General features: G+C 37.5%; 1 protein-coding gene across 2 annotated transcripts in view; it reads right to left on the bottom strand.

Moving 5' to 3' along the window:
- SGCE (sarcoglycan epsilon) overlaps nucleotides 1–14974 on the bottom strand; it is an 80674-nt gene that overhangs the window by 56872 nt on the left and 8828 nt on the right. Inside the window, exon 2 of one of the 2 annotated variants that reach the window (XM_049893573.1) lies at nucleotides 5768–5875. The exons of the other annotated variant lie outside the window; for it this stretch is intronic. Within the exon in view, the coding sequence (XP_049749530.1) occupies nucleotides 5768–5875 (108 nt within the window). The remainder of the gene's footprint in view (nucleotides 1–5767; nucleotides 5876–14974) is intronic. 2 annotated transcript variants of the gene reach the window in all.

Genomic DNA, 14974 nt, shown 5'->3' on the forward strand with positions numbered 1-14974 from the left:
AAAGTAAGGCTAAGTAAGAACTGTAGGTGCCTTATTCAACTTACATACTAGTGTTGAAAGACACAGTTAGGAATGGATTTTGCTCCTAACCCGGGGACTGCCTGTATTACCCTTGTTGTTTTTGTTGTTGTTGTGTGCCACCGAGTCAATTGTGATCCTACAAGTACCTTTAAAAAAACAAGTACCTTTAGCAATCACTAAATCAGGATAAGAATACCATAGCAAACCAACGTTAATAAGTAACTTATTAATAAGAAATTAAAGTCTATTTCTAAAAGTGCTTCAATTTTGTTAATTTGCCTGTCATGTCCAAAAAGTTTTAAATATATAACTATTGTATCACAAGGGTGCTTTAACTGAGTCCAAATTACTTACAAATATTTAGGGTAAGAATGATAAAGGAGGTTTTTAAATGTTTAGGCTATAAAGAGAATATTAAATAGCTACTTACTTGGTACAACTTTTAAAAAATATATTTTTTGCCTAAATAGCTAGGTATGATTATCCCTGATAATTAAAAATTTTAAGTACTGGCAGGAAATATAAGGGCTTCTTGTCTTACGTTTTACAGTGTTAACAATTAAAAGCTATTTCTGAGGCTCAGAGCCCCTGAATACAGAGCACTCCGAGAAGCTGCTACCAATTAATCGCAATTGATTACAAGAGATGAAACCATTTGCGCTCTCTGCAACGAGGGAACTCATTTCAGGGTTTTTAGAGACTAATGTATTTATGGTTTCCTCCCTAATTCATTTTTTAACATGTTATTTCTGTAGTCAAATTAAAATTTAATTATTAAACCAGATAATTACTGTAGAAAAATATTTTAACAGGCATCAATATCTAGGTACACAACCTGATTTACCTTGTGCTTGATCAATCCAGCTTTATTTCAAATCTTGGCTTTGAATCAAAGGCTTTCTCAGCCATTTGCCCTTCACCTTTGAGTTTACTCAGCATCAAAGTACTGCAGGCCATTCACTTTTCAGTGGTCAGCTATCCTTTTTGCTTCAGTCTCAGGTAGTTCATTCACCTTGCCTAAGCTGTAGAATTCATCACAGGGAAGGCACTAGATTGCCGTTTTACAGGTCAATCCTTTAAGATAATGACCACTTTTCTTTACATGAGCTACAAAAGAAACCACTACTTGGGTCTTTTTCTACAAAAAAGCAGAAGTGGTTCTTTGTGACAACCCTCCTCCAACTAAAGCCACTTATTTTAATTTTCCTAAACTAGTCTTGATCTTCCACATACTAATTGCAGGGTTTTGTTATTTATTTTCTTTCTTAAATGTCAGTTGGAAAGAGGTTGCAAACCACTGTTAATTGGTGATCAATATACTTAGTCTCGCAGAATGCTACAGTTGAAAAGGGCTTTAGATGTCATCCTGTCTGAGCATGCCAAATATCTTTCCCTATTAAAAAAGCACAGCACCACTTCCTGCTGAGATGGGATATGGCCTCAGCATCCTACTTACTGCAGAATTCCTAACAGTTACTACCAATTAGAGTTGGCATGTAAAGTAAATCCACTGACATTTGCTCTTCCGGAGAGTTCAGTCCTTTATTTTACAGATGACAAAGCTGAACGCAAAGAGACTAAATGACCGGTTCAAGCCTGCAGGAACAGCGAAAGGAAGAAACAGGACTTGAACCCTCATCTTAATGTATTTTATTGATTTGAAAACATAAGTTCATACATTTGGTGGCTGTACATGCTATTATTTCTATTATTATATCCCACTATGGTATGCTTGTTATATTGCACAAAATCTTAATTTTCTTAACTACCTCTCCTTGTTCTACGATGAACCAGAATTTGACAGTCTAACTTCATTCTATGAAGTTCTCTTAATCATACAGCACAACTGGAAGATGTGAGTTGACAATCACAATTTCAACAATCTAGTTTAAATAAAGAAACAAACCTGGAATATAGGAAAGCAGACATGGCAGCAGCCCTCATAACCAGACCCCGGAAGGAGAAGCTCACATCTCTTAGATAGCTCTTTGCATTCCTGGAACTTTTTGATTCTTCCCCTGACTTTTCCACCTTTCAGAGGCAAAGAAGGTTTATTTTCAGCCCTAGGGGTACTTCCTGCTGCTATCCAACCAATAAGGAAGCGAGGTCATCAGAGAGATAGTCTATCTTTACTTCTTGCTGTCATAAGCCAAGGAGAAATGTACTTCAAGATGGTAGGAGGGAATTCTAACAAGTTGTTCAAAGTACATATTACCTCACTCTTGCAAGTGTCCAATTAAAGTTTAAAATTAAAAAAAAATAATAATAATTAGGAAATAAAGATAGAATGATTTTGTCTTTCTCTTAGTTCCTCAGAAAAGAAGCAATGACAAAAGTCTAACAATAAGCCTAAGACTAACCCATTTTAGAACCTGAGTTGTCCTGAGTAGGACAGGAAAATGTGAAGCTGTTTGTGTAAGTGAAGTATGTATTCGAGCAATGTGAAGGCTTATACCCTTTTCATTTAAATTATTCCAGGGGTAAATTTCAGTTGTTCCCCCCATCCCACCTCAGGAAAAAGAGAAGGTAATCCATATTTGGAGTGTTATGATTTTCATAACTACTTAAAGTATGTAGACATAGAATGACACCAAATGCATTGGTCTGAGGTATTCAAATTCCTCAGAATCTTATTTCCAGAAGTGGTACCATCATACAACCAAAGTCAAGAATGGAAATATTACTAAATGGAAATTTATAGAAAAAATATAATTGCTAAAGTTATTTTACTGTATAAATGTTCTTATAATCTATTGTGCTCTCTTGGAAAAACTGTCAAAAAGACCTGTGATTCACGGTCAAAAACATCTCAAAGATTCCACCTTTTGATATGTGAGCTAGCATTTCAAAGGGCTTTGCTATACATGTTACTGATAATTTGTTACTATCACTATAAAAGTAATGAATCAATTTTCTTCATACCACTGATGAAACTTATTACTCTCTGTATATTTTGATAATACAGGAACTACAATGGTAGGATGTGAATAGGCTGAGGAGACTACGCAGGGAGAAGAATCTAAAGATAAGTCCAAGAGAAACTAAGGAAATAAGAGACCATGGTAACCCGAACTGGTTACCTCAGCAGACTCAAGATGCAACCATTTCTATTTTGAGAACTACAGGTATCTGTCAAGTCCCAAGAAAATCAGTTTGAGGTTCAAAGGGACCATGCTGTTTGAAATAGGAAGAGACAGGTAACTCTTGATTTTAGAGTATGCTATGTAAGAGTCCTGGAATAACACATTTCACTAAGACTAGCACTTGTTATGAACTGAATCACGTCCCTCAAAAATGTATGACAACTTAGCTAGGCCACATGATTCCCAGTATTGTGTGGTTGTCCTCCATTTTGTGATCTGATGTATTTATTTCATGTGTTGTAAATCCTAACTTCTATGATGTTAATGAGGCAGGATTAAAGGCAGTTATGTTAATGAGGTAGGATGCATTCTACAGAACTAGGTTGTATCTTGAGTCAATCTCTTTTGAGATACAAAAGAGAGAAGTGAGAAGAGAGGAAAGGAACCTCATTACCACTGAATAAAAAGAGCCAAGAGCATGTGTGTCCTTTGGACCTGGGCTCCCTGCACTGAGAAGCTCCTAGACCTGGGGAAGATTGATGACAAGGACCTTCCTCCAAAGCTGACAGAGAGAGAAAGCCTTCCCCTGGAGCTGCACCCTGAATTTGGACTTCCAGCCTCCTAAACTTTGAGAGAATAAATTTCTGTTTGTTAAAGCCACCCACTTGTGGAATTTGTGTTACAGCAGCACGAGATAACTAAGACAGCACCTTAAGAGATGACTAAGCTGGATTTGACAGCTAGTTAGATAGTACTCTTTTGGCAAATCAAACAGAAACAGGAGGGGCATACCCAATGAGAGGATAGAAGTTCTAGAGATTGAAGTTAAAGAGAAGAAACTGACAAGAAAGGATGACTACAATTTAGTACAAAATGATGTGAAGTCCAGAGGAAGACTTCTGGGGGTATCAAGTGGGGAACCAAGATTCAGAGCAGGTCCAAAGTCTTTCAGGGATAACAGAGCAGAAGTACAATGCAGGGTCCAAGAGTAAAGGCCATCCAGGGCCTATAGCTAGAGAAAAGATTAGGAAAAAAAAAAAAAAGGAAGAGTAGATATGTCAAGTCTGACCTGCAGCCAATCACGGGGATGGTGCAGGACTGGGCGGCGTTTCGTTCTGCTGTGCACTAGGATCACTAGGCGTCGGGGACTGACTCAATGGCTGCTACCAACAGTAACAGCTGTGCCAAAAAGCTGAAACCCCTCAGCCTGATTGCACAACCAGCCAGGTAAAGATTGTCAAGGGTGATTCTCAGGAAGGAAACTGCTAGAGTTCCCTGGGAATATCTAAGGAGGGTACGGGCAATGAGCTGAGAACCTGAAATAAGTGCATCTAGTGCTTTTTAAAACAAATTTTTGTGATCGTTTCATGAGAAGTAATAGTTACTAAAACTGTTTTCTTATAGATATTAGCAACAAAGATGAAAGGTATTTGTTTCAAAGACAACAGGGTGGAATATATATTGAGAATCTTTGTCCCACAGTGAAACAAATCTAGGGTGAGAAGATTCCAGCTGAAGAACAATTTGGTGCCAACTGGAAAAAAAATGTTGGTGATCCAAACTTCAGGGACCTATGAAAAAAAAGAGGTGAACTGGTACCTAGGATATTTTATCTGGCAGAATGCCATTTTATCACAGATAACTATTATTCTTTTTTAACTATAAAAGTTATTATGGTTTTTATAGACCCTTTGGCAGCTCCAAAGTTATGGAAACCAGGCTACTATTCTGTTACTGTTTGTAAGCACATATAGCCAATATTTGGGGGTGAAAGGAAGAATCAATAATCAAGAAAGATTAAGTAAAAATTCACTTAACTGACATTTTGAAAACAGCTAATATTTTGACTGTAAAGTAAGTCTTTTTCTCCCCTAATGAAATGCATTTTTTCAAAGGTCCTGGCACACTTGTTGCTGCATTTATAGATTAAAAAACCAGTTGCCGCTGAGTCGATTGCAACTCATAGTGACCCTTTCAGACAGAGTAGAACTGGCCAACAGGGTTTCCAAGGAGCAGCTGGTGGATTTAAACTGCCATCCTTTTGGTTAGCGGCCACAGCTCTTAACTACTGTATCACCAAGGCTCGCGTTTAAAGATGGAAAAAAAATTTAGAAGGAACAATCAATCATTAAGAGTCATGTCGTCTTTCCAATAGAAAACGAGTGCCCAGGAATTATTTAATGGCAAAACATATCAATTTCGTTTGGTAACAAAAACTAACTAACATTAGCCATCGTATTTCATGACAATTTTTCTAAGGTTATAAAATGCTTTTTACGATTGATGTATGTTAAATGTACTTCTTAACGTCCTACAATGTTTTAAACGAATTCTTATACTAGCCACACTGGGACATTTTTATAAGGGGCAAGATAAAGTGAATGAACAAGTGGCAATAATAGGTTAAAAACAGAAATTATTTTCAGTTAAAAAAAAAAGGCAAAGCTAAGGCAAAGGAAAAAAACTTAGAAAGTAACGGATTAAGACATAGAGGATCAGAAGTTTTAGAAGATTAGAAAAACAAAATTTAATTTTTTCAGATTAACTTGTCAAAAAACAAATCCCCTCCCCCCCCCAAAAGTGACTGAAAACGCAAAAGAATACTGGAAGCAGACATTTAGTTGAATTCTCAAAAGGAATTTAGATTTACCACCTAAACTCACCATCTTTCTTCCCAGCAGCCACTTTTCTGCTGATAATAAAACCGTTGGCCTGTTTGGTCTTCCAGTCAACTGTTCCATTTATGCCATCAGTACAGCTTAATAAAAAAGCTTTTCAGAATAAAACAAATGCACAAAAAGTGAAATTAATGTTAAATTAAAGATGACTATCACAGATCACCTACTGTTAACTGGGATCAGATTCCATCCAGCCCAGCATGTCAACACAAGGAATGTGGAAAGATACAAGGTAAATAAGACACACTTGCTGCCCTGTAAGTTTACAATCTCTAAGGCTTGATAATTCATGTATAGAAATATACACACACATATAATGCCAAAACGCAGAGGGAAAAGCAAACCGTCTCTGGCTAGGAGTTAATTATAAGAGAAAAATGAAGAATGTATTTGGAATATGTTAAATTTTATGTGCCAGTTGGTATCCAGGTGAAACTATCTAGGAAGAGGACGGACAAAAAGCTCTGATATGGGCCTTCAGATGCCGATGTGAATTTCAACCCTAGGAGAAATGACTGTTGAAGCTAACACCCAGTGCGATTCCTTAAAGATACCATGCCCCTAGGTAACACACATTTGGTCCCATGAAGAATAATATGAACCAGAAACACATTCTTATTCTTGACCCATTCATCAGATATGGCTCTACCCTGTTTCCCACCATCCAAACCACCAATCTTACTGCTCACTCTTCCATTTTTTATCCTTTCCTTTCGGACTTGATATTTGGGCACTATTTTTCTGACTGTAACATTGGCTCTCCACCCTAGTCTTATTCTCTGGCCATCTCAGGTCAGTTCCCTCTCAGTTCAGTGAAGCCCAATAGTTCCCTGGAGTAGGCCCTACTAGTGTGCCCCCAATAAATTTGCTCTACATTCTGAAGCTGATATGTCAAAAGAAGGAATGCATGAAAAGTAGGAGGGACCGCAAAAGCAAGAAGTATTAAGCACATTTAAAGACAGCAAAAGCAGAGGAGGATTCAGCAAAGAAAGAAGAGACAAGGCAGACAGGTTGGACAACTACGACTGAAGTGCCACATAAGCTAATAAAATTTATTGCTGTCGCGTCAATTTCAACTCATAGCAGAACTGTCCCATAGGGTTTCCAAGGAGGGCCTGGTGGATTCAAACTGCCAACCTTTTGGTTAGCCGTAGCTCTTAACCACTATACCATCAGGGTTTCCAACATAAACCAACAGAAGAGAGCTTTCAAACATATTGAAAAAGGCCCTCGCATATTGCAAAAAGGCCAAAGAAGATGAGAGCTTGGAAAAGACTGCTAGATTTGAAAAGTGAGAAGTCACTGGCAACTCCTTGAAAGTGGAGTTCCAAAAAAGTGGTGAGAGTAGAATCTAGACTGTAAAATGTAGATACAACAAATATAGATTACCCTGTCAAGGGATGTTGGCAGTATAGGGAAGCAAAGAGATCAAGGGATAGGCTGAGGAGTGAGGAGTAGCAGAGAGAAGGGTTATTTTAGCAAGGGGAGATTTAAATTTTGTTCATAAGCTGAGGAAGAGAAGCCAGGAGAAAGGAAGAGACTGAAGAGAAAGAAAAGCAGCATAAACAATGAGGTGCAATCAAAGAAAAACTAGAATGGGTAGGACCAAGCATGCACAAGCAAAGGAAAATATATCATAAACCAGAAAATAAGGATAAGAGAGAAACATCTGCTGCAGAACAGGACACTTAATGTTGAGCTCCACTTTCTTAATAAATCGGAGATGAAATGGATATTTCCTTTTCAAACTGAATTTTCAATAAAATTTTGAATTTAAACTAAATTATGAGAAATACTAAGTTCCCTTCTAAAATATGAAAAAAGAATGGAACACAAAACCCAGCTTAGTAAAGACAAACCAACCAATACCTCAGGCTATTATTTCAGTGAGACCTAACAGTAGAAATCAAAGGCCCTACCACCCAAGCAAATAAACTACTTAATTCGTATTCAATTTTTTAAATATGTTAACTTAAGTATACCTACTAAACTACCAGTCTTATATGCCTAAGTAAATGGTTGAGTCACTTAATAATGGAAATGATATACTTTAAAATCTAGGTGAAACATAAATACCATAGACATTTCCTGAGTGACTTAAACTAAAATAGGATCAGAAATGTTAATAGCCACTTGTTACAAAATACCCTACCCCCGCAAAGTTCTCCTGCTCACTGGGTTCCAAAGGCAACATGACGGCTGTTTAAGAATCACCTCGGGAGCGCTCTAAAAATATATATTCATGCACAATAAATAAATAATAAAAATTAAATATACACTCACAACTCTAAGAGAGTCATTAGCTGGATTATACAATTTGATCAGGTAATTCTCATACACAATTATGAATACCAGTTGACTCAGAGCAAAGCTACAGAATCTAAGAGAATCTAGGGTATTCAGCTGATTCTCTTAACCACTATGCCCCCGGGGCCCCAAATGACCCACAGATGCAGTCAATTTGCAAGACTACACAAGTCACTGCTGGGCAGTGGGAAATCCCAACCTAAAAAGACAGGAAGAAGGTGGCCAAATTCTCTACAACTTTGCAAAGAACAATGTGGATCTTATGAGCAACATTTTAGACTTACATAAATGCATCACACTACAGGTCACACGCAAGGTGCTTTCACGTATACTGTCTAGTTCAATCTTTACAAAACCAAAACAATCTATCAACGTGTCTGAAGATTATAGAGGCTTAATCTTAAAGCAGAATGGAGTAAACCCTGCAGAAAAGCAAGTACTCTTTTAGAATTCTCCACTTCTCCATGGATTGGGTAGTTACCACAAAGAAAGAATGGTTTGAGTGCCCAGGCAGCACCTCTTTTGTTCCTTCCTTTATACTAGCTCAGTGGTTCTCTATGTTGTGTATAAAAATTATCGTTCAGAGTTATACACATAAAATTACACAAACTGTATTTTATAGGCGATTGAAAGGATTTACTATGATAAATTGAAGTCTATGGGATTTTTATCTTACACTCTGGCTTTTAGAACCTAACTCCAGCGTAAGATTAAACGCCACTGTATGTCGTTGGCTGGTGAATCAACAAAACATTGCTCATGCTTTCCTGGTCCAATATAACGGCAGCCTAGTTGGCTTTAACAGGATTCAAAAAACAAATCTGATTGGTGCCTCAATAGTTAAAAAACAGAGGCAACATAAAGGAGTTTCAAACACATTCCATAGATACTGCTCTATTTTAAAGCCACTATTATTTATTTTTTTTTGAGCATATTCATTTTTTAAAAGTTCATATTTATACACCTAAAGTTCTATTTTGCCCATATGCTTGTAAAAAAGACTACTGAGGTCCAATAAAACTAAATAAAAAGACATCTTTTTGACGCTCTATTCACCAGACAATGTCACTAAAGACAAGTAACAATGCCACAGTTGGTGTGGCTACTTAAACATTTGAGTCCTTACGCTTTCAGGAAGAAATCTCAATAACATAGAAATAGCTATTTGCTTTTAATTGTATGTCCAAGATTATGGATCCACTCAACTAACTTCTGGTATAGAAAATTATTTTGTAATCTGTATAAAGTACAGAATGCTCACTGAGAAAAAGCTAGAGTTTGATTTTCATTAGAAAAGGACCAGAGCACTTTTTTCTATGAGAACAAACTTCTACGTTAAGGTGGGAAAACATGAGTTAATATTAAACACATTTGTTCTATAAACAACTTTTCACAATTAAATCTAATGTATAAGGAAAAGTCAATGTGTATGGACCAGTTCTTGGACTTCTTCCAAAGATAATGGACCATCCTCAGAAATATTGAAGAGACCTCAATTGTGTTCCCTGGGTTCCTGATAATCTGTGCTTCAATTATACCTGGATGTGAGTTTTGCTCTAACTCATAAACACAAAGGGAAAGAATAACATGCATACTGGATTTACACAGCCCAAACCAAGAAGACATTCGCACAATTAGCTGGCATATTACTGCACCCAATTTAGCCAACTTCTCAATGCCCCCTCCAAAATTAAAAAAGCCTGTATCCAATCCAAAGGTGGTTGGCATGCCCTCAAATTCCCTAGAAACCATACAATATTTAAAATTTGTCTTAAGATTCCATGATTTATTTTTGAGTCTTGTAGCAGCATGACTAGATTTTATCTGGCCTAGGGCAAACACACTCTGAAGAGACATTACTCTTTCCCAAACCTGAGTAATTTGTTGACTGGGAGAGGAGGGGTTTGCTGTTTAGTAAAAGCAGTTGAAGAGCTGTGAATAGTGACTGATTGCTGATGAGCTAATCAGAATGTCAAAGAATAGAAATAATAAATAATAACATCACTGTCCAAGTAAACAGCAGGATATGCCAGATGAAATTTAATCTGATTAACACACTCACCTTAGAACCAAACTGCCAAGTCTTCCTCTGTTAACTGTCTTATTTCATATTTTACTCAAAGGGGACACAGACGTTGTTTTTAGAAGTTGGATATATAGCTCCCGTCTCTCCCGTATCTCTTTTCCTCTCCTGCCCCGCCCCATGTTCCTCCCTGACCGTCTGTATTTTTTTCTTCCCTTTCTTATCTTTGCACAACTCTCCTTGGTACTTTTAAGATCACTTCCTATACTTAAAAAAAAGTTTTCATATGTTTCTCTTTAAAAAATGTTAGTTGACTTACTTCTTACCATTAGCCACCATGTTTTGAGTGCTAAGTACTAGGTATTAGGCTAAGGGTTTTACACATATTAGCTAATTTCATCCTTACATCAACTATGTAATACAGGTGTGATTAGTTTCATTTTATAATGAGAATATGAAGCCTTAAGAACTTAAGTAATTTACCCAGGTCATATGTTTAGTAAGTGGCAGAGTTGGATTCTGGACCCATTTCTTGGCTGGCTGCAAAGTCTGTCATTTACTTGTCAATGTTGCCGCTGTTGTTAGGTGCCTTCAAGTCCGTTCCAACTCATAGCGACCCTATGCACAACAGAATGAGATACTGCCTAGTCCTGCGCCATCCTTACAATTGTTGTTATGCTTGTGCTCATTGTTACAGCCACTGTGTCAATCCACCTCGTTGAGGGTCTTCCTCTTTTCCTCTGACCCTGTACTTTGCCAAGCATGATGTCCTTCTCCAGGGACTGATCTCTCCTGATAACATGTCCAAAGTACGTAAGACACAGTCTCACCATCCTTGCTTCTAAGAAGCATTCTGGTTGTACTTCTTCCAAGACAGATTTGTTCATTCTTCTGGCAGTCCATGATATGTTCAATATTCTTTCCGAACACCACAACTCAAAGGCATCGATTCTTCTTCAGTCTTCCTTATTCATTGTCCAGCTTTCACACGCATATGATCCGATTGACAATACCATGTGTTGGGTCAGGTGCACCTTAGTCTTCAAGGTAACATCATTGTTTTTCAACACTTTAAACAAGTCCTTTGCAACAGATTTACCCAATGCAATGCGTCTTTTGATTTCTTGGCTGCTGCTTCCATGGCTGTTGATTGTGGATCCAAGTAAAATGAAATCCTTGACACCTTCAATTTTATCTCCGTTTATCATGATGTTGCTCATTGGCCCAGTTGTGAGGATTTTTGTTTTCTTTATGTTGAGGTGCAAGCCATACTGAAGGTTGTGGTCTTTGATCTTCACCGTGATTCAAGTTCTCTTCCTTTCACCAAGCAATGTTGTGTAATCTGCATAACGCAGGTTGTTAATGAATCTTCCTCCAAACCCGATGCCCCATTCTTCATATAGTCCAGCTTCTCAGACTATTTGCTCAGCATACAAATTGAATAGGTATGGTCAAAGGATACAACCCTGATGCACACCTTTCCTGACTTTAAACCGCTTAGTATTCCCTTGTTCTGCCCAAACAACTGCCTCTTGATCTACATAAAGTTTCCTCATGAGCACAATCAAGTGTTCTGGAGTTTCCATTCTTCCATAATTTCTTATGATCCACACAGTCGAATGCCTTTGCATAGTCAATAAAACACAGGTAAACATCCTTCTGGTATTCTCTGCTTTCAGCCAGGATCCATCTGACATCAGCAATGGTATCCCTGGATCCACATCCTCTTCTGAAACCAGCCTGAATTTCTGGCAGTTCCCTGTCAATATACTGCTGCAACCGTTTTTGAATGATCTTCAGCCAAATTTTGCTTGCGTGTGGTATTTTTGTGGTATTAACAATATTGTTTTATAATTTCTGTATTTGGCTGGATCACCTTTCTTGGCAATAGGCATAAATATGGATCTCTTCCAGTCAGTTGGCCAGGAAGCTGTCTTCCATATTTCTTGGCATAGATGAGTGAGCACCTCCAGCCCTGCATCTGTTTGCTGAAACATCTCAATTGATATTCCGTCAACCCCTCGAGCCTTGTTCTTCGCCATTGCCTTCAGAACAGCTTGGACTTCTTCAGTACCATCTGTTCCTGATCATATGCTACTTGTCAATAGAGTTTCCAAATAGTAAAATGGGAAAGTAATTTAAGATATTATTATCATTACTAGTTAAGTTATCTTCAACTTAGAAGTCCCTGTGTGGGCAAATGGTTAAGCACTTGGCTACTAACTGAAACGTTGGCAGTTTGAATCCACCCAGAGATGGCTCAGAAGGAAGGCCGAGCAATCTATTTCCAAAAGATGACAGACATTTAAAACCCTATGGAGTGCAGTTCTACTCTGAAACACATGGGGCTGCCGTAAGTCGGAATCAACTCGATGGCAACTGGTTTTTTTGGGGGGGGGCGTTATCTTCAATTTATTTTTCTTTCTAGAAAAAAATAAGGTTCCCCTGACTCCCGGATTAGAAATTGCTAGCAATCAGGTAATACCCATAGAAATTAATCCTATGTATTATGTACATGGAAACCCTGGTGGCATAGTGGTTAAGTGCTACAGCTGCTAACCAAAGGGTCGGCAGTTCAAATCTGCCAGGCATTCCTTGGAAACTCTATGGGGCAGTTCTACTCTGTCCTATAGGGTCACTATGAGTCGGAATTCACTCAACGGCACTGGGTTTAGTTTTTTGGTTTATTACGTACATAAGAAAAATGATTCTTTGAAAGAGAAAAGCTAAAGAATTAGAATCTATGGGGGAAAAAAACTTTGCTGAGGACTGCCCACCCCAACTTCTGAAGGCTGTCAAAAAAGAAATTCCTAAGACAGTATAGCAGCAAGACTTTAAATCATAGACTCTGGAATAGAAGCCTCCAAGCCATGTTAAAACAGAAGGGTCCTCTGGCACAGCAGTGCGTAAATAATTATTTAACACAAATAAAAATAATTAGAATTTTATAATTTTAGCACAAGCTAGGTGAGATTTAGGTTTCAAAGAGAAATAAAGTTAGAGTGCAGAAAGGCAGTGTTAAAGATTCTATAGAGACAGAATATCTAGGTTCAAATCCTGGTTTTGTCCCTTGGGCAAGTTATTCGACGTCTCTGCCTCAGTTTCCTGATAAGGATAGAGACATTGTGAGTATTAAATGAGATAATACATTTAAAACCCTTAGAGTGCTTAGTACATAACGAAATTCTCAAAAACTGTAAGCTATTATTACATTAATATTTAACTAATTTGAAGAAAATCTGGATTTCTTTAAATGTGGTTTTTCTTCTATAAATAAATAAATGTTGTCACTACCGCTAGACTATATGACAGTCTCATTTTTTTCCCACGGTGATGGCACGTATGAAAAAATGATATTTCTCTGGCAGAGTAGAGTAAATATTAAAGGTTGCTCAGGACCAGGGGCAACAGCCCAAAGGCTCCAACCATCCCAAACTCTTATCTACATGGCCTCCCAGAGAGCTAATAAGATGGTGCATTTACAAATTCATAACCCATGCCCAGCACTGTGCCAAGGCACACCTGTACCCTTATGAGGAAATTCAGATGTATTGTATTGAGAGACGAGTTATATTGATATTATACTCTCTGTCTGACTCATAAACTCTTAGGTGTTTATTCTGAGGAAACAATGCAACAAAAGCAATAAATATCACAGGCACAAAATTCAACTTTGAGCTATATATAATATCAAAAGCTAGGATTAAAATTCCACTAAAAGAAGGTTTCTTTTGTAGAATAGTTAATGAAGAAGGGAAGACTGCTCACTTTTCTTGGTAACTTTTGCTTAAGTAACGCAAATAAGGCATAAACTGAGAAGGTAAGTTTTCACTGCCGTAGAAACAATACTGTTTGTGTTCTATCTCAGAAATAGCGGGTGAAGAAGGAGCACCAGTGGAGCCTGTAACAAAAGGGATAGATAATGTACGTAATAGTTATACGCACCATTATTTTAGTGTCCTCATCTCCAAAACAACTCATTGTTTTGGAATTAATAAAATTAGTAAAAAATAGAAAACAAAATAGTACACGGACTGCGTAAAATCTAGTATAATAGTGCAATCTAGTGGAAAAGAATTAAAAGGCAAAGTGTAAAAGCTGCTGGGCTAGAGAAGTAAAGCTAGGAAAAATGTCATTTCAAAATAAAAAATATATAATAATGCTTACATGATCTTTCCAATTAAGAAATCTTTGAAAGAGAAATACTCTCATATTGGGTGTTTACTTCTGTCATGAATTTTCGCTATAAAAGCCATACATTCTCATTGTAATACATTCAGATAGTATAACCAGGAAGGTATAAAATATAAAAGTTCCCTCTCACATACCTATGGCAACCCTTCCGATGCCACTGGCTACAGTAAAAAAAAAAAAAAAAAAAAATCCATTGCCGTTAAGTCAATTCAGACTAATAGTGACCTTACAGAACAAAGCAGAACTACCCCATAGGGTTTCTGAGGCTGTAAATCTTCATGCAAGCAGGCTGGCTCATTTTTTTCCTGAAGAGAGGCTGATAGGTTTGAACCACTAACCTTTAGGTTAGCAGCCGAGGGCTTAACCACTGCCTTACCAGGATTCCTTCTTGCTTACGGTACTCACTCTTAATAACGTCTATCTTTCTATATTTTATGCACATGTAAACACACACACATGCATATATACACCGAGACATAAATACACACATACCACACTCTTTTTTACATGACAGAATCACACTTGTTTGCATTTAACATACAGTTTGAACATTTCTTACATGACAACACATTTTAAGGTTGCATAGCTTTCTGTTTGTTGTGTGGCTCAGTCACAATTAATTTATTGTCACTTCAAACTCAGCCTGTCCAAAGTAGGATGCCTGATCT

The sequence above is a fragment of the Elephas maximus genome, chromosome 8 (genome assembly GCF_024166365.1).
Source record: "Elephas maximus indicus isolate mEleMax1 chromosome 8, mEleMax1 primary haplotype, whole genome shotgun sequence".
Lineage (NCBI taxonomy): Eukaryota > Metazoa > Chordata > Mammalia > Proboscidea > Elephantidae > Elephas > Elephas maximus.